This window comes from Rhipicephalus microplus, chromosome 3, assembly GCF_043290135.1.
Source record: "Rhipicephalus microplus isolate Deutch F79 chromosome 3, USDA_Rmic, whole genome shotgun sequence".
NCBI classification, from domain to species: domain Eukaryota; kingdom Metazoa; phylum Arthropoda; class Arachnida; order Ixodida; family Ixodidae; genus Rhipicephalus; species Rhipicephalus microplus.
Genome location: NC_134702.1, coordinates 70,644,746 through 70,672,383, shown reverse-complemented (window position 1 = coordinate 70,672,383; position 27,638 = coordinate 70,644,746). Strand labels below are relative to the sequence as shown.

Below are 27,638 nucleotides of genomic sequence, written 5' to 3'. Positions count from 1 at the left end.
ACATGCAGTTTATATTGCGGTTCAGTTTTGCATCTTCTCCGAGCTCCCAAGGAAAGCCAACGACGAGTGTGGCGGGATCGACATTATTGCTCGCTTTGATAGAAAAGTCTGCCTGTCACCAGTTGTTCTTTGGCTTCTTGCTTTCCGGCAACTGTGGCAACATGCCCAACAGTTGACAACGTTTGGCGCGGTGGTGTATGCAGAACGAGGATCGCAAGATGCGCAGCTACGCAGTGGTGCCACCGATCCTGGTGGACGTGCGATCGCGGCGTCCACGCTACCTGAACCGCAACAGCCTGGTGGAGGACCTGTCGGCCGAGTACAAAGACCGCCAGTTGAACAACATCTGGACCGAGCAGGAGAAGGAGATCTTCCGGGAGAAGTACCTCCAGCACCCCAAGAACTTCGGCGTCATCGCCTCCCACCTGGAGAGGAAGGTGAGCTGGGGGGGGGGCTGTGCCCACTGAGCGAGTACCATTCGTGCTGGTTAGTGCTAAGCCCAGCGACCTTTTACCACTTTGTGCAGTATGCTCATGTGTAGAATTTCCAGCATATTGTTGCAGTTATCGCTTGTGTCGTCTGACCACAAGTTTGCCTAACAAAGAGTTTATATTCACAACCCGCGCCTTTAGCAGTATTTAGTTCATCAGTGTAACGTGCAAATAGGATAAATTAGATGAGATGGGGGTGTATCAGCAGAGTACGCTATCTTTGCAGTTTCTTAATTGTTGTGTTGTTAAAGTGCGGTTAAAGAGTTTATATTCACAACCCGCGCCTTTAGCAGTATTTAGTTCATCAGTGTAACGTGCAAATAGGATAAATTAGATGAGATGGGGGTGTATCAGCAGAGTACGCTATCTTTGCAGTTTCTTAATTGTTGTGTTGTTAAAGTGCGGTTGTCAGTGGATTGCGTTCTGAGCTTTGGCTTTGGTTTTCTGCATGCGCAGAGTGTAGCAGATTGCGTCCAGTATTACTACCTGACCAAAAAAAGTGAGAACTACAAGCAGCTGCTGCGGAAGCACAACGTCAAGAAACGCACAAGAGCCATGGTGAAGGCTCCCGTTCCACCTGCCTCTCAGCCCCAACCGGTGACGAGCTCATTGCCTGTGCGCAACCCTCTGCCCTCGAGCAGCGCTGGCAGCACCACCACTGCCACCGCCACCTCCACGACCACCACGACCGCTGCCAGTTCTGTGACAGCCACCAGCACGACTAGCACAACGACGACCACGGTTACGGCAACATCTAGCGCCACTACGGCCACGGCGGCGACCACCATTACCACCGCCGCCGCCCCTGCCACCACTACAACTGCAGCCGCCACTGCTTCTGCGATGGAAGGCAGTGGCCAAAGTGAAGACAAAGCTGCACCAACCTTGGCGGCAGCGTCGCGAGGCGGGTCTCCATGCCAGGCGTCCGCCGCCACGCCGCCTCCATCGCAGCAGCCTCAGGCCAATGGTCCCATTGGCGAGGAAGCCAGCAAGCCACCGTGCATTGTGGACACCATTAATGGGTGAGCATACAGATCGCTTTCTTTAATGGGGGACGTGGCACTTAGAAGTCGAAAATTGGCCCGAAAATTGCATTTTCTCTCTCTCTCATCATTGTCGCGTTCTCGATGCCCTTCCATACCTATCAGATTAGTTTGGCTTCGAAATTCCAGTTATTTCTCATGTTGTAACCCATAACGAGAGCAACATCGCACAAGTGGATCTTTAAATCGTAGTGTAAACTAGCCATACTTCAACCACCGACGCGAACTACGTGCTCTACCAGCGCCATTTTGGTCTTGTTAGAAAGGTTGCGTTTATAGCTTTTTTTTTTTTTTTCCAGAAGACAACTATGTGCCCCTCACAAAAGCAAAAAGTCGGAAGTCAAAATCACACACAGCGCGTGATTCCATTGGTTGCTTGACGCTGAGACCAAAATGGCGCTTTCTGATTGACCAGGAAAACTCGCTGGCAGAAAACTCGCTGGCAGTGTCTGCCGCCATTTTGACGCCAAGACCAAAATGGCGCTTTCTGATTGACTAGGAAAACTCACTGGCAGTGTCTGCCACCATTTTGCCGCCTTTGCGACGGTGTTGTGACTCACACCCCTAACGTGGTTGTGCGTCTCGCTATGCCCGGCAACGCGAAAAAGTTCCGATCACAGCATCATTTTCGCCGTTCACAAAAGAAAGGCCGAAAGCCCAATGCTGCTGCTACTGTGTCGCGGGAGCAAGCGCCAAGGTTGTTTGATAACGCCGTCGTAATCAAAGACGGTTCCTCTTGCGTGTGCGGCGTGGACGCTGGCCACCGGTGTGCTGAAGATGTTATCAATGGACGAGTGTGCGAGACTGCTTCCCCGGATAGTGGACGCTCTGTGAATTATGACTGCACCGATGCTATCGGCAACGGGGAAGTTTCTCTGATAGCGCATGCTATGTCGACTCCGGCCGTGTGCGGTTAGACGCTGATGTGATCTATGTCAGTGAACTTCGCGACGCGCGCGCCTGTAAGACAACCACGACGCTTGAGGGTCTTTCGGCGGTGTTGGCAACAGCGCGAAAAATTGAGCGCTTTTTGGAGTCAAAAGGCAAGACTCGGAATTCATACGAAAGCCTCCAATCCGTGATTTCGAGTTTGGTATCAAAGGAGCAGCACGCTTCTCTTTTTGCTGTGCAAGCTGCTGTTGCAGAAGCTGGGCTGTGCTTCAACATGGGCAATGTCGGTACATTTGCTGCAATTCTAGAGCAGCTGGACATAACGATATTCAGCAGCACATCCCTGAGGGCTAGGGAGCAGGGCTATCGTCAGAGTGAAACCTCAAATAGAGGGAAGCGCCCCAAAGTCTGAGAAAGCTGATCAAGAAGAAGCATAAGGATGAGGTGCATCCAGATTATGCCCTTGGTGCATTTTCATGAGATTTTACAAGTATTTTTTCAATAAAGGTGTTTTGAATCGTTCTTCCTCATCTCAAAACATCAATTTTGGCACATTTGCCAAGTTGGAGGGAAAATAACTTCTGTTCCATTCGAGCTATCGGCATAATTCCTTTTTTGCCAGAAAGATAAATGCATGCAGTATGCACTGTGCTTATACTGAAGGCAATATACCGGTAAAATTTTTTTAATTGGGTCACATGCGTGACAGGTGAAGGTGGCTTTTTTTTTTTTCTCTGAACATTGATGTCCTCTAACTCTTGTTGAAATTAGCCCAGCAAGTGGATTTATAGCATATTGCACTCCTTAAACATCCTACATTGTGTCTGTGATGTCGCCAATGTATTGGTGCTTCCTGCTTAGATGCTAATTAGGCTGAAAACAAAGGGCCCAGGTTTTACATTGATTGTGGAGTATCATGGTAACTATTTGACCTATCAAAAAAGTATTTACATTTTTAGAATCTGCACATCTAAATACACAAACTAAGAAAATTTCGTTCAGACCTATACATGAAGAAGTTGCCCATCAAGTGTAGCCTCCCCCCTTAAGTCTAGTGTGTGTGTTCTTCTGGAACTGCTGATAGTTTGTTGTCCACATTTATAAACTTGGGTTTTTAACGCAATGGTGTCCAAGAGCTCATTTCGCAGAAATTCCGGCGTCAGTAGTTGTGAGTGAGAAGTCGTCCTTGCATGACTGAAAAATCGGCTGTCGTTGCGTGACTGAAAAATCGTAAATGATGCAAATAAAATGAATAATGAAAATTCCGGGTCTGAGTGGGAATCAAACCTGGGTTGTTTGCGTGGCAAGCGGGTGTTCTACCACACAGCCACGCCTCTACTTGTGAAGAAAAAAAAAGTGCTAGGATTATGCGAGTAAATATAGTATATCTATGTAACGGAGTTGACCAACTTCTCACTGTTTGATGCTCTTTGGCCTGGGTTGCCCTTGCACCAATAAAATCTATCACTACCATCATCATCAAAGTGGCCTGGAAAATAAAATTTCCTGTTGCAAAATACTTCCGACCCACTGTTGTTATAGCCAACCATTTCAGTGCCATGCTGGTGTCCTGATTTTGACCTTGGCAGATTTCACTAGAAGCTCTTGAAAGGAACTTTGCAATGCGGCATATTTTCCTGGGTGTTTCAGCATGCTTGTGGTAGTTGCCATAGAAGTTATAATATGCTGTTGTCCACTTTTGCAGTTTGAAGACGCCTCTATTGGAGAAAGTTCCCGAAGCCAGTATAGCCTCTTCAATGGAGAATAAAGGTTTGTGCATATGTTGACTCGCTCAACTTAACCTTTTTATCTGGGTGCTATGTATTAGTTCTGCTCATACACTTGCACTGTGACGCCAGTGATCATTACGACAAAGGAAACGAAGTCGTCGTGGTTGTGATTGATGGCATGTGTAGACTTCCTTTAATACATCAGGGGCAACGCTGTGGAAGCTAGTGACACTTCTGTCAGTGGAATCATTCACTCTAAGAAAATGGTTCTCCGATTTTCCGAGCCACAGTGGGATTTATCTTTCTCTCTCTCTCTGTTTTTTTTTTTTTTTGCCCCTTTTCAACTGAGTAACGAATGAAGACGCTGTACTTTGATAGTGTCTAAGGTAGTCCTAGATAGCTTAGGGCCCTTTTTTGTCTGTATTGTGACCTCCGTGATCAGTGCCAGTAGCGTACAGCTGAAGGAGCTGATCGCGGTGGCTGTGCACTGTGTCTGCATTGAGAGTTGACGACTAATTCCAGACACAAAACACGTGGACTTGCAGATTTGGCTGACTAAACTTCTTGCAAAGCTACTGCAGCGCTGCACCTGAAGTACGAGGTTAAGCATAGCCTTGTCGAACAACTGTTCACCGAGCAATGCATTGTAGTTCTATGGGGTTCACATATGTGAGAAAAGATTGCGGAGCACTATACACTTACAGCCTGAGAGCAATCTGCAGTGTGGTGGGGAATGTTGATGAGTGGGCCTCGTTGCTGTGCAGACCGAGGAGGGGAAACTGGACCGCCGTGCATGGTGTGCCGCTCCCGCCTGGAGAAGAGTGGCCAGTGGCGACCCCTAACCAAGGCAAATTGTCACATGTATGGTCTCAAGGACACGGACCTGGTGCCGGATGCTCGTGTTTGCGTCAGCTGCCGGTTCAAAACCGTGCGCCAGCGATACGTCCAGTACGTTCAACCTCTTTTCCTTCCTGCTTGCTTCCTGGATGCCTCAAAATCTCAACACTTCCCTGGCCGCTCCTTTCTTGCTGTGCAATGCGGAGTCTAATAGTCTGCTTTGGGTGGTTGGAGCAAAACAAGAATTATTTTCATGGGGGGGGGGGGGGGGGAGACTTCTTTTTAATAAGTGTTCTGCTTTATTCAAGGAAGAAAGTGATTTGCAGGAGAGGGTCGGCATTTTTACATTGTCCTCACATTTGTGGTGACCCATGCAAGCTTGCCAGTTCCAAGTTTTCAGTTTTTATGTATGAATTGATCTGAAAGCTTTGCTTTGTTGTTTTCGAAGCTTCAAGGGAAGGAGTGTAGACAGCCTTTGTGGTTTAAAATAGCGCTACCAAGTAGATTTTTGGTTAAACTGCATGTGTTGAGTTACACATCACTTGTTCTGTAATTGTCAACACCCAGTTGATTGTAAAGATACCTTTAGTCAAATAACACATCAAGCAGTGGCAGCTTCTGGGCTGCCAGAACGAAACCAACTTTGAGCAAGTGCCCTTCCTGTGGAGTTTCAACTGATCTGTGCTCTGTGCCGCCTTGTTGTCATGTTGTTTGTAAACTGCTGCAAGTGCTTTTACTGCATTGGTCGGTTTTGAGGGTGGTGGCTTTGCACGGCTGCCAAACAGTTGGTGGGCTTTTCTTTTGTGCCTGTTTTGGCACGAGTACTAAGCCCCTCCCCTGAGTGCGAGCTCTGCTTTTGTGCACTGTGCAGGTGCCCGATACCAACGTGCAAAACACCCAAGCGCAAGATGAAGAGGTTACGGCCACTACCAGCAAAGTGGACAGAGTTGGATAACGACCTCAAGGAGTCTATTAGCAAGGAACTGCGTACGTTTCCTTCTGCACATTTTCGTTCACATTTAGATGTGTGTTACCCAGAGCACGCACACATGAACCATAGTACATAGCCCTGGTTGTTTATCATCTTCTGAGTCTACCTCCATCTTGGCTAAAAGCTTGTCACGTGAGTCAGTTAGGTTCATGGGTGATTGGAGGTTGCCTTCAGCAGTGTGAGAGATACTAATGTCCTTTGAGCAGTCTTAACTGCCTTGGAATTCTCTTCGTTTTAAAGAAAGTGCACGACACTTCATGGAAGATTTGGCGCTCAAGGACTTTGCGGATCTAGGGATCGAGGAAAAAATACTCAAGTGTTGAGTCGATCTTGTGTCCAATTTAAACATTCTCAAGTGCCTCTGGCGTAGTATTTTTCAGGAAAAATGGTAGTTCACGTGGATGTATAAAGCACGGCTCTGTTCGTAGTGAAAATGAAGTCCATTAAGGGAATATTATATTCCCTCATTTATGTTAATTACCATATGTGGGTGATCCCTAAGTGCAAGCAACGAGCAAAAGCACATATGTGCCTCTCAATTTTTTTATCGTGTGGTCTGCAACTACTGGTAAGATTTTATAAAATCAAGCTTTGGATGATGCAACTGCAAGACACGCTAGTATTACTGTCCGTGGAAAGAGCTCTCTTGACTGCTGTTGCACAGCACGTGGATGGTGCAAGATTTATTAGTATGTGAGGATGGAGCTAAGGACACATTATAGCAAGGCAACATACTAAATGAGTAAAATTTTAACATTGCTTCTAGCATAATAATTCACTTCACAATGTGGTGCAATTTGAAGAAATGATTAATGGTGAGCCTCACACTTGCTTCTTTCAGGTCGTTCCGGGTAAGCATAGTTCAAAGCCGTGTGCCGTCTACCTCACATTGCACAGTTTTACAAGCTCGCTTTTGTTTGATTTTTTACAGAGATCCCAGCGGGGATTCAGAAGTGCTGCTCGGCGTGCTTCAACAGGATAACGAGAAAGCTGGACCCTCATCCTCCGTCGGAGGGTAAGGGAGTTGTTCTTGCACTCAACCTGCATGTTGTTCTACAGCTTCCGTGAGACCATGTGGAGACCTGCCCATAAAGGGCGGATCCAAAAGTTTGCTTGATATGGTTTGCAGCTACTCATTGTTATTGGGCCTGAGCACATATACAAGCTCCTCAAATACAGTTCGTCTTTTATGTGAAATTTCTAGTATAAACAGGGTACCTATGCATTTTCTTACTGACCCGTATTTTACTGTAGGCTCATTGGTGTTGCTTATGCCCATTTGTATCTTTATATCAGCGTCGCTTATAAAGGGGTCCGACTGTATTACCTTCTGTATCACCCTTACTATATGGTTCTACAGTAGTATGAGACCACTATGCTGTGAAATCATTTATTGAGGGAAAATCTGCACTGCTGCAAAATCTCACTTTGAGGTTGAATGTACACTGTTGTCCTATATGAAAGGCAATGCGTGAGCATGTAGCCTGCACTCTGCGGCAGCTGCCTACAGGGCCATCACCTACCGGCAACAAAAGGAAAAAACGTTGGCTTTTGGCGTCGTCTATTGGCAAACAAAACAATGAGTTATGGCCGCTGGACAAGCATTACAATATACTGTAGGCAGCCATTTCAGAAAGCAGGTCACGCGATCGCGTGTTCTTTTTCATAAAGAACGACAGTGTATGTAATTGCCTTCAGTTCAATATATTTTTTCTGAAAGTTTTTGAGCATGTTGCACAGGTTTGTGTTACTGCTTATAGTTTGCACATTTTAGTATTGAAATTCTGCTACAGTTTACTCTGACTTCAAACCAAATATGGGATATTAAGGGATGATTCATAAAAATGTTAAGTTCTTGGATCATAATAAAAATACTCATTTTCCTTCAGGTGTGTGTGTACTACAGTTCAAACCATTTATAAGAGGTGCTGATGTGAGCAACAACTGTGTCTTAAGACATCTGTGTGGCTACATGGAAACGGGTTTATCATAAAATGACAAAATTATACTTTGCCTTTAAGAAATGCTTCAAGACAAAGGGCAAGAACTTCTGCCCTTTGCCTGTCTCTTATGAACAAGTTTGAAACTATGTGACTGGATAACTATTAGCTTCCTGTAAAAAAGTGTTATTGGCAGTTCAGTGCAGAGGGTGATGTGCAAATGTCACAACATGAAATGTGATTGCGTACTCCTCTGAACGATGTCTGTTCAGCTGCCACTCGTAGTATCAGACTTCAAATGTATATTTTTCAAGCGCTGAAAAAGGAAATTTAATCTTTTCAAGCAAGCATTTTATCGCTGCTTTTGCAGACTTAGTCTGTCGTAGTAGACGTGGCATGGTGTCTATAAATTTGGCCTTCTGTTTGCTGCGTGGTTTGCTTCCAGAGTATGTTTTATGGTGGGGAGGGGGTCGTAGCTTATCTCGTCTGTGCACACTTAGAATTAAGATTAGCGTTACTAACCTTCCGGCTGCTTTCAAACTTCAGATATGCAAGGGAAAGTATTTTCATGTCAAAACAATGTTTCCCCCTAACACTGTTGATATTTTTGAAGCTTCTTAATTATCAGTACAGCTTCGGAGCAGACAGTGATGTTGTGGTGCCTCTTTCCTCAAGAGCTGTTGTAATCTAGACCGATACCGATAAGCCAGGCTTTTGGGGTGTATGTTTGGCTGCCCTCTTGGTAAACACGAGGGAGTCCTGTGTACAATTGATTTCCACAGAAAACAAGCTACACAGCTGCTTGGCAAGCTTTCCTCTCATATTTTGTTCACTCCATGAAGGGCAGCGTAGTGCGGACGATGTGCCTTCAGTCAGAACCAAGTGTAACTGACCTTGTCGACAGCATTTGAGCATGCGTTGTGGGCCTTGGCCATCGTTTGGTATGCATGCCTTCTGTACGTAAGCTCGTGTGGGGCACTAGAGTCGCCGGTGTCTTTTGTGTGTAGTGCAGTTACCTTAACGAACACTACCAGAAGTTCGCTAACCTCACGGAGGCTTGCCGGGGCCACGAAGGGGGATGGTTTTAGTCTGAATCTTGCACTGTAATTTCAGTGAAGATTAAATCAATCCCAGTCTTAGTTGTATAGAGCACTTGCTAGAATTTTGGACGCAACAATTAAGAAAGATGTGTTTTCAGTATGACTGAAGCAGCCCACTTTAGTGGTTCTTTCTGTAATTTTTTGTAATACTGTTCTTGCGAACATATTACAATGGAGATGCTGTTATTTCTTGCGGTTGTGCCCGCTTAGTGTTAGTAACAGTAAGCAACGTGAAATGCGTAAGGACAAAGAAGAAGACGCAACATATGTCCTGTTTCAATGGTGGCAATAACCGCGTCACATTTGACCTGAGGCATGCCTGCTACTGCAGTAAACTGACTGGTCGTTTCCATTTCTCTCTCCCATTCCTTCCTTGCCAAAGTTGGTGTGTGTGTGTGTGTGTGCGTGTGTGTGTGAGAGAGAGAGAGAGAGCTGATACATGTTGTTTTGTGCCATGTGCAGATGGCGGGGACAGCTCCCGGTGGACCGAGGAAGAGATGGAGATGGCCAAGCGGGGCCTTCGGGAGTACGGTACGGACTGGCCGGCCGTGGCATCTGTCGTCCAGAGCAAGTCCAAGGAGCAGTGCCGAAACTTCTACTTCAACTACAAACGCAAGCTGGGGCTCGACGAGATAGTGCGGACGTTCCGCGAGGTGCGTGTGGCTCGGCGCTGCTGCCGTGTCGCGTCTATGCGTGTGTGGCGGCAGCTCGGGTTCACCACTGTGTCGTGTTTGGTGCTGGATGCATTCTTCGAAGATGGGATGCAACGGGTTCCGGCGAGAGTTTCTCACCCTTGTGAATTTTAGCCAGTGTTGCTTTTGTTAGGGTGCCCGATTTTGTTCAGTGTGCTTGTGGGTAGGCTGCTTGGGATACAAATGTGGATGAAAAAATAGCTGTTAGGCTGTGAGATTTCACATTTGTGCACACACGACAGTGTCTCAGCGACATCGCTAAAGCTTTACAACAATGATGTGGCAAGCTTTGCAGAAAACACTTCTGCGTAGTTATTGAAAGCCAGACTGTTATGATATGGTTGCACCTATCTTATCATCATTTCATTCTTCAGATAATTTTTGGGATAACTTTTCAGATTCTTTTCTTTATTTACATTCTCTGAAAAGTGATGTTATCGACAGGCTGGATTTGCATTGGCTGATGAACAACCACATTGAAATTCTGAGTATCACTAAGGTAGGGAAAAACTGCCTTTCTCCACCAGAGTTTCTCTGTGCTGGAATATTATTGAGCTCTACTACTGCTTAGTAAACTTCAGTTTATTTGATAACAACCGAAGAATCCAAGTAACTTTCTTCCATACATTTCAGTGGGCCTTGAATGTCTGGTACAGCAACCTCTCGGTAAACAAAACCTGAAGGGGCTGGAAAAATAAGGAAAACAGGAGTTCCGTTTACTGAGAGATGAACATGGGTGCAGAATACAAGCCTAAAACCAAGTATTTCAGAGGCAATAGTTTTGTTTAAGCAGTAGTTCCGTTTAATAGATTTCGATTTACTGAGAGTCTACTGTGTTTGGATTCTAGGGTTTGCCCTTCATAATTCTAATTGACTGGTCAACACAAACTCATCTGATCTTAGTAGCAGCACAGTCTTTTGTGGTAGAGCTTAGAGGACAGCGAATTCAACGTGCATTATCTCTCACCAAAAGCATGTTTTCGGCTAGCCCAAGGAGGATTATTATGCAAGAAAGTGACTGCTTTAATGCAAACGATTTCAGGTTTTGTCCGATTCTACTGCTTGGCCTTTTTTTTTTTTTTTTTGTCTCCCTAGAAAATTGCCAGTAGAGTGCAGTGGTATGCAAAATCAAAACATTGTTCACAACATTTATGACAAAAGAAATGAGTTCGCAATGCTTGGCACCTAGTTTATTGTTGCAATTGACAGCTGGTTGCGTAGATTGCACATTATTGTGTAAACTATAGCATTGGCTGTGCAAAGCGCTGGTAGTTCGAATGTCATCCTGAACAAGGGAGGGCAGGCCACATCTTGAGAGCACTACCATGTTGCAGGACCGTGTGATGCAGATGTTTCTGCATCAGTGCCAAGTAGCATGTCCTTTTATTTTTAGCATTGGCTGTGTGCTCTAGATGCAGCGCAATCAAAGCTGTGAAATAGGTCGAGATACAGTGCTATCTCTTCCATTTGTGTGTGTGTGTGTGTGTGTGTGTGTGTGTGTGTGTGTGTGTGTGAACATGTACCAGATTGCATTGTTGTGTAGGATTGCTGGACTGAAATCTCGCTCAGTGTCGGGTGTTGCAACGAGTTTGAGCACGGTGTGGGTGTGTGTGGTACTGATGCAGTGGATAGTTAATCATAGCTTGTAGATTCACTCCTAGTTGTCTTGCTTGCAGGCTCAAGGCGGTAAGGATGATGGCAAGCGGCAAGTGAGTGATGACGAAGACAGCGGCGAGACGACGACAAGCTGCGAGGAGGACAATGGGGCAGATCACTGTAGTAGCGACACGGCAAGTGCCTGCAGTCCATCGGGCAAGCAGATGGACGAAGGTAAGGCTGCTGCACCCTGGAAGTCTCGATATGGGTAGCCATGTGTAGGCCCAAGAGCGCATTTCGTTGTTTTAAAAACAGATGTTATTCTTCAGTTCACAGTGCAGTGTCCCAGTGAGCTTTCAATATACAGTGAACTCCCGTTAAGGCGAACTCGTTTAAGACGAATTCTCGCTTACGCCGAACAACGTGAGAATGTTTGTTTGGTTTTCCTTAGACCCAATGCAAAAAAAAATCGCTTACGACGAACAGCCTTACACCTGCTCTTCTGTTAAGACGAACACTTTCGCGGAGACCGGGAGACCGAGGCGATTCTACAGAGGAATTATGGCAATCTTGGGGGGGCATTCGCGCGGCCGGAGTGAAAGAAAATACAAAAGCAGCAACGGCGCGTAGCGAATTCGCGCCACGGCGGAGGGAGGGAGGCAGCGACAAAAGAATGGCCCGCGGCATCACCCGCACTTTGACCCACAGAGCGAGCGGCAAAGCAAACAAGAAGAAAATGAAAGGGCGAGAGAGTTTTAAGATCGGCTATCGGCCGCGAAGAACCAAGCAGGAGAAAAAGTAAAAAAACATAATGACGACCGAGACTCCCTATTCGCAAAAAGAGCAGCTCTCATGACCAATGCCGTTTCTCAGCAGGAACATGTCAGCTCGCGGCGTACAGCCACAGCTCTCTCCATGTGGATGGATGTTCTCCCTCTCCGACCTCGCTGTCGCTGCCGCCGCCATCGTCGAGGAAACGAGTTCTTTTTCTGCGCCGAGCCTGCGATCGCACGTTTTCTATTCCATGCGCTTTGTTTGCTTCGCTTGTCTCGTTGAAAATGGCCAGCAAGCCAACTGTACAACTCGTCTCGCTAGGCAATAAAGGACTCGTTGTGGACATAGGCAGTTATGTCACTGTCGATGAAGATGTGCCAACCTGCAGGGAGGACACATTGGACACAGCTAGGCAATAAAGGACTCGTTGTGGACATGGGCAGTTATGTCACTGTCGATGAAGATGTGCCAACCTGCAGGGAGGACACATTGGACACATTGATTGATGAGGTTCTGGAGGTTCCTTCGGAGGTGACGTCGGAGGATGACGAAGATGCCAGCATGGGGCCTGCGCCAGTGGCAAATGATGCTGCAGATCTCTACATTAGTTTGTTAAGGGGGGACGTGGCAAGTAAAACTAATTTTTTTTATTAATGTACTGTTTGTGATGAAATTTGGTGTGTGTATGTGGATGATTGTGAGGATTCCAAATATGAAAACCGTTTTCAAATACCTCTTGTACTTTTTGAGTTACAAGCATAATTATACTAATTAATGCTCTTCACACTTAAAGAGATAATTATTGCTAAATGAAATTATTTTTTCATATTATTATGTTCCCAAAGCATCAACTTGTGCAAAGAAGCTATTAGTTGATTTTTCTAGTTCTTGTAACCATAAATAAAATTTCCAAAACATGAATGTTGTTTTGCGCACACATCGCAGTAATTATAAAATGTGTTTGTGGTGTTCGCGATAGCACACCTGATAACCGAACTGTCGTTAGTGCGCATGCGCCCACTAGTGCTTAAATGGTAACGCTCAAAGCACTGTCTTCCATTCCCGTGATGTAACCCCAGTCGTACGCTTCGGCAATAAACGCTGTTGTTTGCCCGTTGGACCCTTGGCCTTGTCAGTCCCTGGACGAGATTCAACACTGGCGACGAAGATGGGATGAAAAATGAAGAGTAGCGAGCAGTGTGGTAAAGAAGCGACAATGCGGTCTGGTGAGCAGCTGGGCCAGATGGTGAGCAGAGGGCAGCTGGGCCAGATGGAGTCATTCGACGTTACTGCAAGCGACTGGACGGCATACAAGGAGAGGTTGACCTCTTTTCTGATTGTCAACAAGGTTCCCGACAGCGACAAGGTACACGCATTCCTCAGCATCATCGGACCGCGTACGTATGGGTTGCTGAAGTCGTTGGCTGCACCGGACCTACCATCGGGAAAAAGTTTCGAGCAACTGAAGAGCCTCTTGGATGCACATCTTGCCCCAAAGCCGTCCATAATCGGGGAACGAGCAAAGTTTTACCGCAGAGCACAGCACGAAGGCGAGTCTCTGCCCGAATATGTTGCTGAACTCCGGAAGTTGTCCCAGAGTTGTCAGTTTGGAGCAAATTTGGACGAAGCGCTGCGGGATCGTTTTGTCTGTGGACTACTGCGAGAGGACGTGCAGCGAGTACTCTTTACCGAGGACGACAAACTGACGTTCCCGAAAGCAGTCGAGCGCGCCCTGGCCATGGAAGCGGCCCGGAAGAATGTTGCCGAGACTAGAGTCGTAGAGTCAGTGGCCACACAGCTGCACAAAATGGAGGGAGAATGCAATTATGACCCTGCTGATTTGTACGAGGCGCAAGCGATTTCCGGTAAGCAGCGACTGGCTTGTTATCGCTGCGGTTCTCCGAGCCACACTCATTCAGTATGCCCTCACGTTAATAATACGTGCTATAAGTGTGGAAAGAAAGGGCATATTCAAAGGGCCTGTCGCAGCAACGGGCAATATTGTGGCGGGTATCAGCAGAAACGGAGAGTGAAAACGCTGAAAGTGGTCACGCCGGTGCCACCCATAGGCGTTTCGGAACAAGTGGCGTCCGGCCGCACTCCTATTTTTGTGGGACTGAAAATAGATGGAGCACTGGTGGAAATGGAACTTGACACGGGAGCCGCGGTGTCTATCATGCCTTACAAGCAGTTCAAGCAGCAGTTCCCTTCAGCCAGATGCGGACCAACAGACATCGTCCTGCGCACCTATACCGGAGCACTCGTCCAACCTTGCGGCGTGGCGGTCGTCAAGGTGCAGCACGGGGAGCAGACGGCGAAACTACCACTCTACCTCGTCGATCAAGCAGGACCACCACTGCTAGGGCGTGAATGGCTGCGCACAGTACGGCTAAACTGGAACCAGATTTGGGGCCTCAACCACGTCTCAAGGTCAGTGTTCGACTTGTCCTCGCGAACGAAGGAAAGGCTAGAATCGTTGCTCGAAAAATACAAAATGCTGTTTAAGGATGAGCTAGGCGCTATCACAGACGAAAGGGCCGAGCTGTTCTTCAAAGCCGATCACCGGCCGAGGTTCCTGAAGGCACGCAATGTGCCATTCGCACTGCAGTCAGCAGTAGAAGCAGAGATAGAAAAATTGGTGCAGCTGGGAATACTCACACCCGTGAATACATCAGAATATGCCACGCCCGCCGTGCCAGTGATAAAAAAAGATGGAAGCATACGTCTCTGTGGGGATTATAAGACAACGATAAACCCCTCTCTGGACATCACACACTACCCGCTACCTAAAATTGATGACCTATTAGCTGCGTTGGCCGGGGGAATGCACTTTAGTAAGATCGACCTTAACAGGGCATACCAACAAGTACTCATGTCAGAAGAGTCGAAGAAGTACTTGACTTTGAACACGCGGAAAGGGCTGTTTGCAGTCAACAGGCTACCTTTCGGAATAGCGTCAGCACCAGGTATTTTTCAGAAAATAATGGACACAATGCTGAAGGGCCTAAACGGAGTTTGTTGTTATCTCGATGACATCTTAGTCACAGGAAGAAACGCTGAAGAACACCTGGTAAACCTAGACGCACTCTTGAAACGGTTGCTGGAGCGAGGCGTCAAAATAAAGAAAGAAAAATGCGCGTTCTTTCAAAATGAGCTCTGTTACCTGGGGCACAAAATTACTGCAGCAGGAATATCTGCGTCACCAGAGAAAATTGAAGCAGTCATAAACGCTGCCGCACCGACAAACAAGCAGCAACTGCAGTCCTTCCTGGGTGTCGTTAATTATTATGGAAAGTTTGTGCCTAATCTTTCAACAATGGCTGTGCCTTTTTACCAGCTTTTACGGAAAGACGCTCCTTGGTGTTGGGACGACTGCTGCCGAGACGCGTTCAACGAAGTTAAAAGAATGCTGTCATCGCCGCAGGTGCTGGCCCACTACGACCCGGATAGGCCATTAAAGCTGGCCTGTGACGCATCGCAGTATGGGGTAGGTGCAGTGCTCTCCCATGTTTTTGAGGACGGGAAGTCTAGGCCAGTTGCTTTTGCTTCGCGCACGCTTTCCGAGGCAGAGAAGAAATATAGCCAGCTTGAAAAAGAGGCGCTGGCCATAATCTTTGGCATAAAAAAGTTTCACTGCTATATTTATGGCCGCGCATTCACTTTAATCACTGATCATAAACCCTTACAGCAAATTTTGGGGCCAACAACAGGTATTCCGCCTATCGCGGCTGCGCGCCTACAGCGGTGGGCTGTGACGTTGTCGGCATACAGATACGACCTTCTTTTTAGAAAATCAGCCGATAACGCAGAAGCCGATTTTTGCTCCCGTTTGCCGCTACCATGTGTGAAAGACGAAACGCAGGAGTCGGAAGAGACTTTCTATTCATTGCGGCTGGCCTCCCTACCAGTGTCGAGCAAGGGAATTGCCCATGCCACAGAGCAGGATAACGATCTGGCGAAAGTAAAAGAGTGCATAAGCACAGGCTGGCCAATATTTGTCAATGACCATAGACTGAAACAATACTTCGCCAGACGCAATCAACTGACATTGCATGGAGGATGCATTTTGCTGGGAACGCGGGTAGTCATTCCCGCAAAGCTGCAGAGAGCAGTTCTGGCCGAATTACACGAGGGTCACCCAGGTATAGTTCGCAGCAAGGCGCTTGCGCGTAGTTACGTCTGGTGGCCGTCCATCGAGGGGGACCTTGAGCGTATGGTGCAGTCATGTACAGATTGCCAAGAACAGCGCAGTGCCCCTTGCAAAGCTCCGTTGCACCCTTGGGCCTGGCCCTCAGCGCCGTGGCAGCGCATACATATAGATTTTGCAGGACCATTTCAACAGTCAATGTTTCTTATAGTGGTCGATGCTCACTCGAAGTGGCCCGAAGTTTTTATGATGCGTTCAACTACTGCAGATGCAACAATTGAGTGCTTACGAGATGTTTTCGCTCGTTTTGGGTTCCCTGAGACAATCGTGTCGGATAACGGCCCACAGTTCACGTCAGAGGAGTTCAAGCAGTTTGTAAGGGAGATGGGTTGCCGACACGTGCAGACAGCCCCCTACAATCCCAGCACCAATGGACTTGCGGAGCGTTTCGTACAGACCCTGAAGAACGCGCTAAAAAAGGATGACGTGCATCAACCTATGAAGGTAAAGCTCAACAAGTTTCTGCTCGCTTATCGCAACACGCCCCACGCTACGACACACGAGGCACCAGCCAACTTGTTGTTGGGGCGACGTTTGCGCACCCGCCTCGATGTACTCAAACCCGCCGTGGGGGAAAGGGTGGCTTACAATCAGTTCAGACAGACGGTGAACCGACAGTGTCGTGTGCGTGACGTGAGTGTTGGTGATCATGTACTTGCACGAAATTACAGGGGACAGCCCAAATGGGTACCAGCTGTGGTGATGGCTCAAAGTGGACCAGTGTCTTTCAGGGTACGAGCGTCGACATCTTCAGGATGCTTCGAGTGGCGGCGCCACAAGAACCAGCTACTTCAAGGCACGGCAGGGCTTGCCGAAGACGTCGCGCAAGACGACGGTTTCTCCGTGTGGCCACAGAGTGACACCGAACCGGAGCCAGCACCTTCATTGCCTGCAGCTAGGGTTTCGCCTTCACCACCGACGTTGCTGACAGACACTTCTCGAGGCGACCTGGATCGGCGCTACCCGCTACGAAATCGCCGACCGCCTGATTGGTTCTGAGAGGGAACGTGAACTATTAGCTTCCGAATAAAAGCAGAGGAAGTGTGGTGTTCGCGATAGCACACCTGATAACCGAACTGTCGTTAGTGCGCATGCGCCCACTAGTGCTTAAATGGTAACGCTCAAAGCACTGTCTTCCATTCCCGTGATGTAACCCCAGTCGTACGCTTCGGCAATAAACGCTGTTGTTTGCCCGTTGGACCCTTGGCCTTGTCAGTCCCTGGACGAGATTCAACAGTGTTCTAAAAATTTTAAATGATGAGTAAGAAGAGAGATAAAGCTTTATTGCACTGCTAAAGGCCTCCTGAGCCTAGTGCAAAAAACGGAACGACTCTATCAGTCTTTGTTAGAAAATGACGGATGTTCTAGCGAAGGCACATAGGCGAAAATCAAGAGTTGAGAAAACTGACTTTGAAAGTTCACTCTTGTTTGGAAGTTCACAACATGCCTAAAACACTCAGAATCCTCCTGGGCAGTAATCCTGAGATGCTGTGGCCTTGGCCTCTGTAGAGCGCAACCCAGTTTTGCGCTTCTTTGTCGTGGAACAATGCGCCTTTTGAGCCCTCTTTACCCTTTTGGCATCCTTTTCGGCTGCTCGCCGCAAAGAGCAGTCTCCTGGATTGAAGCCCAGTTGAGCAGTGATCTCTTGCAGCGCACTCTTGCATCCACCATTGAAACGGCAGACTGCATCTGCAACTGCACTTTCCACACTTCGAAGGGAGGCGAACTGGCTCTTGGACTGGAGTGACCAAATGAGGCTGTTCATACTCTCCACAGCGTTCTGGGTTTTTCCCTGCGCACACCTTTCAAGGAGCTCTTTGTTCGAGAGGCGCTTGTAGATTGGCAGCAGTGCCACTCGCACGTGAGGGGGCAGTTTATGTTTGTGAGGCGGCAGCGGCTCTCCCTTGGCCAATGCCTGATTGTGCGGGCACCAGGAGTCAGTCCCACTTGGGCACAGGTTGTGGTGTGGATCCTGGTCTGTGGATGTTACATGGTAATAAGTGGCCATGATGGCCCTCTCCATGCCAGGAACATCGTTGGGGTGGCTCTTAATGGCCCAGCCATAATAATTCGTCAACTTCTTTATCAGGCCCTGCGTCAGCCGGCCTTTGCCACCCATGCTCAGTCCTCGGCCTTTGGATTTGTGCTCATCAAGAAGGTTGCGCAAGGAAGTGCCCATTCTTTTTTTCACATGGTTCACACACTCCTGTTTCTTAATCACCATGTAGCCATACACCTTGTCTTGCGTGAGGGCAAGGTACGTACGGCTGTCACCGTCGCAGAGCACATTGATGTATCGAAGCTTGTACTTGGTAAACGATCTTTCAAACATGATCCTAGCTGCTTCTACTTCCATTTGGCCTGCATTAGCATCGGTGTTCTTTTGGCACTGTGGCTTGTGTTTCTCAAGCCACTCCTCATAGTTGTCGTCACCAGGCTTGGGGCCAACAGCACAGCCTTGGCAGTAGTTGGACAGGACACAGTGGTCCAAGACCAAGCCTGTGTACAGCTCGATTACACAGCCCACGCCAATATGACTTCTGTGCCCCCTCGTCATCCACGTGCCGTCGTAAATGACGTCAATGTTGCCTGGCACTCCTCCTGGGTCCTTGTAAATGTCATGCACCTTCTGTGCACTTTCTGCTTCAATGCGGGTGGCAGCTGATGTGGTGGCAGGGTGGCTGTACTTCCTTTGCAGTCTCTGGTAGGACTTGTGGTGCAGTGCTCGATGCGAAATGTCCATCGCAGAAAAAATGTCATTTATGGCAGATTGTTTTCTGCCAACTGACTGCACAGCCCTCAAAACACGCACGTTTACCTCAAAGGGGTTCGTTTTTTGTTGCCCGGAGCACCTCGGGGACGACCACGCACTGTTCACTCTGCCACAATTGTCACAAAAAAGTTCCATCCTCGCCGCGAGTCCAAGGCAGTGCGTAGTCTCGAGGCGTATCGACCCTTCGTCGCACTTGTTGCACTTTACTGACGAAAGCAGACCGTTCAGCATCTTCTTATTTACAATGAAGAATGTGGAGTCCTTACCGCCGTCATTTTCGTCGCAGCCTTCGTTCAGAAGCTCGAGCTTCCGCTTTGAAGCGGACTTCGATGCTACGGCATCCAAAACATCCCGCCTTGTCTGCGCCCGCTGCGCGATTTCTTCACTGCTCGGAATCTGGGCCGAAACTCGCGATAGAATGTTCGACGCGCGCACGCCCGGAGTTGCAACGGCTGCCGACGCGGTGCCACCGCAATCGGGTTCGCGAGAGCGTCCATCACGGTCGACGGCATCCGGCGGTCTGACATACGACGATGTGGCACCTTCCACACTCTCGGCCTCACAACAATCAGCGAAGGGTCTGAGTAGAGGCTCCGTGACGCTTGAAGAGCATGCTCCGTCCGGAACTGCGACTGGGACGGCAGCCGCAGTCGTCTGCCCTTTGTTCCAAGCTTTCCGACGCTTGCCGTACTTGTGGACGCTCCGGAACTTTTTTTGCGGCAACATAGCACCGCAGTATGAGCAAGCACTCAGAAGAGACCACCGATGTAAACAAAGCTTGGTAAAAAAAGCACGCGAACTATCACAAAAACAGCAAACTGGCAAAAAACGAAGCGCACGCCGGATGATTCTCGACACGGCGGCCGCAGATGCGCTCGCGCTTCCAAGGTTGCCAAGGTGCGCGGCGCAGCTTTGACCAGTAAGAGGTCGCGCCTGCTACCACGTGACCCGCGCAGCCAATTGCCGTTCTTCGTTTTCGTTTTTTTACTTGCTCCTCGCGCTTTTATTTTCACTCGGCGAAATACGAGACCGCGACCATCGGGAAGCCGGCTTTCTCCTCTTTCCAAAGCTACCAAAATGGCGGCCCACGGTCAACAACTTGGCGCGTTTGTGCGGCGTGAACAACACCGTTTCAGGGGCTTTTTTTTCGCACTTTTCGGCGACTAGCCTCGGCAAAAACACTATTTGCGGGATTTGTAGCGCACGTTTCGCTGTAATATTTTAGAACAAGGAAGTTGAAGGTCTGAAGATTACGAAAAAAAATAAATCAGAAAATCGCATATTTTGACCAAAATCGGCACTTTACTTGCCGCGCCCCCCCTTAAGGAACTATTTTGAGCAGCATGAAGGAACTGAAGTGTTTTTGAGATCGCTAGGAGATATGGCGTCATTTGTGGCTGCTCGCCGATGTGCACAACAGCGACAGACGTCCATTATGGACTGGATCAAGCCGAGCAAGAGCACTTGAACGCAGTTGCCTATCAGGTTACTCCCTCAAATAAATTATTTTTGTGTCTTTTTTCTTTCCTTTTTCTGTAAGTGTACTTGTACACTTTGTTTTGAACTAAGATATTTGCATGCACCTAGGTATGTAGCGAATTCTTTTTTCGGGGGTGCTTCTGATAAGACGAACAATTCTTCCTTGTCCCTTCGAGTTCGTCTTAAAGGGAGTTCACTGTACTTCTATTCAATAGATCGCGCTGGCTAGATTGCAATGCAGTGACACAACCGATCGCAATGTGGGTGCTTGAAGACTTCACCTTCAGTGGCCATTATGCCTGGCATTACTTTAAAGCCCATGGCGTCGTGCGAGATGGTGCGATACAAGTAGCGGTGAACATACCACCGTATGTCTAAAGTTGGACAGAATGCGAACTGATCATTGAACATACTGAACTATAGCTGTGAGCAGCTGTTGTCTTCGGGGACGCTCATCACTTATGAAATTCCGCATATTCTGTTCTGCAGTGACTGTTATGTGCACTGCACAGAATTGAGCCTGTTGAGCCATTAGTGGGACGGCAGTTTTCGTCACGGACAATGAGAGTTGCGCGTGATTATAGAGACGTATGCATTCACCCCAAATGCTTATGTTCGAGAATATCGCTTATGCTCTTCGGCAAATCTAGCCGCATATTTCCAAGCGGCAGTACAGAAAGAACTGATGCTCATGCGGCACGAGGTTTAGTTTTTGCCACAGCGGTAGCGTATCTTTGTTTGCATTTGTTGCAGCATTCTATTTTGCTATATTTGGTTCTCTTAGGACTATAGGTGTGCATCAAAAATGGACGTTGCTTCCGGTCGAGATCGTAACTACATTCAAGCCTCGATAAAAAGCGCCCAGATATCGAGAAATATTGGTTATAACAAAGTGAATGAACAGTAGTAGTCTTGCAATGTAGTGTTAGGAATATACCTTTATAACGAATTTGTGGATATTACGAACCTACTTTTTGTGTAAGGTGCAACTTTGTAATGATGTTTCAGAGTAGCTGCCTGACCTCTGGCTGCTTGTGGGACACCTGAAGTTCCAAAATCAAAATTTGGTCTCTCTTTTGAAAAATAAATGTTTTTGCCCTTGCATATCAATACAGGCTTATGAGCCTGAACATTTACTAGATACAAATGGTATATCTACAGGATTGCATGTTTATTTTCAGTTTTTTTTTTTGGGGGGGGGGGGGGGAGGGGGGACATGTCCACCAGCTTTTACTGTACCACAGTAGTGAAGAATGGCAAAATATATTTTTGAAACTTGCATTTGGGTTGTGAAGTGAACATGTCTCATCCAGATGCTGCATTGGTACTGCTTGTTGTGTTCAGAGTTATAGGTCGTTATATGTAGATGACTAAAATATTTTGGGATGGCTGCAGTAACGCTCATAGCTTTGGCTACCCTATTGTACAGCAGACTAGTGTTCATTGCTAGCGTGCATTGCTATTTATTCTCAAGATTGCCATCTACACGTACTGCATCTTTTCAGTTTCAGGCTGGGAGTGCGACAAGCCAATACCTATTCGACCAACGCTAGCCGTGTCATCGGCACCACCTCACCACGGAGACATGACTCCCAAGGGACCGGCGGATCTAAACAATGGCCTCGAGGCGTCCGCCGACTACGACAGCAGTGCGACAGTCAGTGCCGACGAGGGCCAGGGGGCGCCCGAGGCAGAAGGGTCATCGAGGCACCACCGGAGCGGCGGTCCAGCTGATGTAAAAGAAGCTAGCCACGAGGGTGCCACCTGCATGCGCGACCTGATCTTCCAGGCCATCGAAATGACCCTGCAGTACTCTATGAAGCCTGGCCGCAATGGACCACCGACCAAGGAATGCTCCCCTGAAGGGCCCGCACCTCCGCCTTCCTCCTCTACCGTTGCTCCAGAACCAGTGCCCCGGTCCTCGTCGTACCACCTGGCCAGCGCTCCCAACAGTCTAGCGCATGCAGAGGGCCTCGTGGCGCAGTTTCCCCACGTCCCCCACGTGGCTGCCCCACCCTCTATTATTGCGGTGTCTCGGGACGATGAGTATGAGGTGCAAGACCTGAGCAAGAAGTCATCACGGGAGCCCAGTCCACCTCGGGAACTTCGTCGCGAGAAGCTGCCACCAGCACCCTTTGCTACGGCCTACTCGGCACAGTCCTATATAGCGGCAGCCCAGCCACCCCCTGCACACTCGAACCACCTGCGGAGAACGCCTGATCCCTCGCCTCAAGTTCTGTATGCACAGCGATCGTACGGGCCGCCAGAGCGGCCACCGCCACACCTCGTGGCACAGTCGCTTGCACCACGCAGCCTCACAAAGCCTGGAAAGAGTTCTGTTCCCCCACCACCCCCGTTGGTGGCAGCCAGCAAGCCACCACTATCACCCAAGCTCATGTTCAAAGAAAGCAAGCCATCCGGTTCAATCACCCAGGGAACGCCGCTGAACCAACCTGCGGTGGGAAGCTTTCAACCAACCCGCTATGAGGGGCTTCTGCGACAGACACCACCACAGGGCAAGGAGCCATCGTCCGCCGGTTCGATCACACTGGGCACGCCAGTGCCGCATGACACTGGTGTACCCAAGAAGCAGAGGCCATCCGAAGGTCCTGAGTCGCGTGCCTATGACCCGGCAGAGCAGTACTACAGAGCTGCTGCCGCTGCTGCTGCTGCTGCTGCTCCTGGTGGATTCCAGGGCCCATTCCATCCACCAACATCTGCCAGCGGAGGTGGTTACTCTTCGTCGCCTGGTTTCCGGCCTAAGTACTCGAGTGAATCTCAGCTGAGCAGCAACCAGATCATGATCGACTTCAACACTTCAAAGCAGATGCAGATGCGTCGCGGCTCGTCGGGTGACGCTCGAGCTTCGCCGCAGGCGCGTGACTCGAGCCCTGCACCAGCACTGCACCCAGTGTACCAGGTGCCAGCATACTATGGCACACAAGGAGCACCTCCACCACCAGTGTTCCTGCAGCATGCACCATCCGCCGCCGTGGAGCGACCGCCTCCAGCCGACACTTCACCCGGTGGCTGGGCCGGCCCTGGCAAGCCTTTGGCACTGCACCAGGGAACAGCCGGTGGGACACCTCCTTCATCGGCAGCCACTTCCCGGCAGAATGTCATCCGCAGTGTGCCATGGAGCACGGGGCCCAAGAGCGTAATCCAAGCGCCCAAGGCAGGCTCGCCACGTGCGGAACTCGAGAGCCCCAGTGGGCGGCGTGTCCAGTCACCGCGTGGTGGTGGGCAGCCGTATGCTGTCGTGTCACCCTCAAGCCACGACCCATTCACAACATTGGTCAATGCAGCCGCCGCGCAGCCGAGTCTCGCCGTGCCCAAGGAGGACCAGAAACCTCGTGAAAGGCCCGCCGTTGAGGGCCTCGAGAAGTCGCTGCTGGAGATGCATCAGCGGCCACGGCAGTTTATAGGCGGTGACATGCCGCCGCCGTCAGACTTCCGTGGGGAAGCTGAACGAGCAGCTATGCGTGCTGCAGCCGAGGAGCAACGCTATCTCGACTCCCGCCGGGGCGTGGAGCCTGCGGATATCAGGCAGCCGTTGCGACTCCCACGTGGGGATGCTTTTACGCGAGAGCAGTTCGAGCGCGAGATGCGCCAGCAGACACCCAAGGAACACCAGCCCAAGTACCTGAGCCGAACGCAGCAGCAGGCAGAGCTGGACAATGAGGCATCGCGCATCTTTTCTCAGTCTTTCCAAAAGGACAGCCCGAAGCCGCAGCCACAGGGCATCACGGCTGCAAACCTCATAGATGCCATTATCACGCACCAGATCAACCAGAGCACGGAACCAAAGCAGAACCCAGCGGGTGCCATGGACACGATACTGTCGCGGTATGGTGAGCCTAAGGGGGCGTCACTGCCGCCGCGGCTCAAGGCACCGCCCTCTCGTGATGAGGTTGTCACCATTGATGACGGGCCCCCTGAGCGGGGCCCGCCCCGCATGGAGCCTGAGAAGGTCATTACGCTCAACCAGCACATCGCAGCCATCATCTCCAAGAACATCTGCAACCCTAGTGACGGCGGTGGCAGTGGGCCTTTGTATGGCCGAATGCCCGATGTGGTGCCATCAGAGCGCATGTCGCACGGTGGCTACACACCTTCGTCTGAACTAACGACTGCACCTCCACGAACGCCCCCGGAGGGGGCTGACAACGGTCACCCACCGCCACAGACTTACCACAGCTGGAAGCTGCGTAAGGCGCTGCAGTCGGAGAAAGAGGAGCGCAGCCTCATCCGAAACCCACAGCAGCATCAGCAGCAGGGCCCCTACGTGGAGCCCATCTCCCCACCTGGCCAGCCCTCTCCGGGTCCCCCCGAGTGGTCCCCAGCTATGCCGCCCAGGTCGTCGGCAGACGGCGTCTCCTACCTGCGGCCTTCTCCCCAGCATCAGCAACAGCAGCATGTAGGCCTGTCGGCACTCGACTATGTTAAGAACCGAATTGTCGAGGTCATGCGAACTACAGACGAACCTCCTACGCACAAGGGTGGCCGTGGCAGCGCCCATGACCAGCCACCCGAGCGGCCACTTAGCGAGGGTGGGCACCCGGGTCACCCAAGTCCGTCGACGGGTCCGCCGAGGCCAGCGTCTGCCATCGAGGCTGGCCACCCAGATTGGCGCGGCGGCAAGTTCCGTCCCAGGTCGGTGTCGCCCTCGGGCCCTCCCGGCCGACCCGCACCGCCGCACCACCACCAGCAGCAGCACCACGACGATGGGCGGCGTGGCGAGCTTGAACCCGTGTCACCGCCACGCGACAGTCGCTTCTACTCTGCACCGCACCCGCCACCCCCGCAGGCATTCCCAACGACGTATGCGTACCCATTCTCGGCGCTATCAGTGCGATCCATGGCCGTGGCTCCGAGCAACCCCGTGGGAAGTGGCGGTAGTGGAGGGCCCTCGTCACTGGCGATGGCCCCGGTCGCCCCGACCTCCTCATCTTCCTCCTCTTCGGCTGCTGTGCCGTCTTCTTCCTCTTCGGTGCTGCTCTCGTCCCAGTATGAACCTTTGTCAGACGAGGACTGACACACTGTGAACACACGCGAGTGTTGTGCCGCTTGCCTCCACACGGACCGCTCACTGCCTCATCTTTCTCGGTTCTTCTCAGCTCAAGTTTGTTCTGCCACGGCGAAAACAATTCCCTGCCCGCCGCCCCCGGGGTGTGGGGAAGTTGTGTACAAAGGGGGAGAGAAAAAAAAGGAGAATTTGTATACTGTTGTGGGCACACATGCACGCAAGCGCGCGCCTTTATTTTCTTTCCTGGACTTTCACCCTGTGGGACACAGGCAACGTCAATGGTGTGGGTGAGGAGGGGTAAAGAACTCTTCCGATGCGTCCTTTGTACTTTATTTCTGCCTCGCGCAAGCGTGCTCTCTTGTACATTGTCTTTCTTTGTTCATTGTTTCTAAATCCCCTGTTTCTTTTTTTTTTCTTGCGTGGGCGAGAATTGTAAATATAGGGTTCGGAGCATACGAGCCTCCCTGTGCGCACACTAAGGCCATTATTTTAAGAACCGCGTTCATTCACAGAACAGTTCCCGAGTGCAGATGTTTCACGTGCAAAGTGTAATTGTCTTGTTACCTCTGTTTTTTTTTTTTTTTTTCTGAGAGAGAAAAAAAGTACCTTTATCATGCGACATCGTGTGTGTCTGGAATCACTTTGTGGTTGTGCATCGGACATCACTTCCATGGTCATTGCGGTTGAGGACATTTTTAAAACTACTTGTTCTGCTTTTTCTTTTTGTTAGGATATATATATTTCGTTAAATTGGTATGATGGACTGCTCTACAAATAATGTTAAGTTGTGATGCTGCAGGAACAAAAACATAAAGACTATTAAAACTGCCATCCGTTACGTTCATGGAAATTGCTGCTCGACAGACGTACGGTTCAATGCGGTTTGCTGCATCTTTACAGCATCCGTTTGGTTTGAACCTTAAGCTTCACATTCACTTGTCAATAGGTATTCACATGAATGCTACACGAACTGCTGCAAGGCTATGTAACCATTACTGCAGTAGAGCAAGGCACCTGATATATGAATTAAACTAACAAATGCAGGTGGCTTATTACTGTGAAGGCATTCAAACTGCTATGTAAGCCATGCTTAAGAAAACATCTCGGCTGCACTATCAAAAGGCTGTTGATCGGACTGCTAGCATCATTCAGCCTGGTGCATGGTAGGTATTTGTCTAGACGTTTCCTTCATGGAAGTTTGCTTCACTGGAGTGTTTAGCAGCGCGTACAACGGGAGGGGATAGAAGGGATAGAGCCCTAACGCGTCTTTTCTATCCCCTCCTGTCTTATGCGCAGCTCAGCACACACTATCGTGTTGTGCCAAGATGCCCAAATTGTGGCACTGGTCGGTCATAAACATACAATGGTATCCACCCATGTTTCGGTAACGTTCCAGCTCGCAGTAAAGCGCGCGTGCACTTGCAAGATCGAATGGTTTGCAGGGATTTGTTGGTGCATTATCTAAAAATAGAGCAGACCAACAGGCTTATTGCCAAATTGCATTAAGCGAGATAAAGGTGTGGTTCTGCATCTGTTTGAATGCTTGCTAAAAGTATGCAGTGCGCACGGAGGCGGCACTTGTTCCACGGTGCGCTCAGCACTATCGCGATCGAGCCTGGGCTGGACGAACTTCTCGGTCGCGGTTGACTACTTTTAATATCTTTCGCCAAATAAACCGCCTGGATCATGACCCGAGAGTTGCGGTCTCAATCGGGCTCGATCGACTAAAATTGGTGAAAGGAATACGTGTGTCGCACGGAGCACTTTCTATCGCGATCGAGTTTGTCGATCTCGATTTGGTCACATTTAATTACTTGTGCTGGACGTGCAGGGTCGCTAATTGTACACTAGAGACACTATCGAGGTAGTGGCTTCTTCACGATCGAGAGTGCCCATGGGAGGGGATATTAGAGGTGGTCTGCATTCTTCACCTCTGCAGGTTTGTTCTCACTATATCATCTTCGGGCGATGATTACGGCGCGCTCAGCTATAAAAGGAAGCTTGAAATGAACGTGTATAACGCAAGTAGAGCAGCAAGTAGAAAATAACGAGATAAAGGCATTTCGAA

General features: G+C 49.4%; 1 protein-coding gene across 2 annotated transcripts in view; it reads left to right on the top strand.

Annotated features, from left to right (window-relative positions):
* Positions 1-26,408, top strand: part of LOC119173636 (uncharacterized) — an 80,272-nt gene extending 53,864 nt beyond the window's left edge. For both annotated transcript variants that reach the window (XM_075889780.1, XM_075889779.1), the window contains 9 exons: positions 204-437; positions 948-1,513; positions 4,131-4,195; positions 4,920-5,103; positions 5,864-5,979; positions 6,915-6,998; positions 9,486-9,676; positions 11,392-11,545; positions 22,050-26,408. In XM_075889780.1, coding sequence (XP_075745895.1) covers positions 204-437; positions 948-1,513; positions 4,131-4,195; positions 4,920-5,103; positions 5,864-5,979; positions 6,915-6,998; positions 9,486-9,676; positions 11,392-11,545; positions 22,050-25,579 — 5,124 coding nt within the window. In that variant the 3' untranslated portion in view covers positions 25,580-26,408. The remainder of the gene's footprint in view (positions 1-203; positions 438-947; positions 1,514-4,130; positions 4,196-4,919; positions 5,104-5,863; positions 5,980-6,914; positions 6,999-9,485; positions 9,677-11,391; positions 11,546-22,049) is intronic.
* Positions 26,409-27,638: the final 1,230 nt, after the last annotated feature.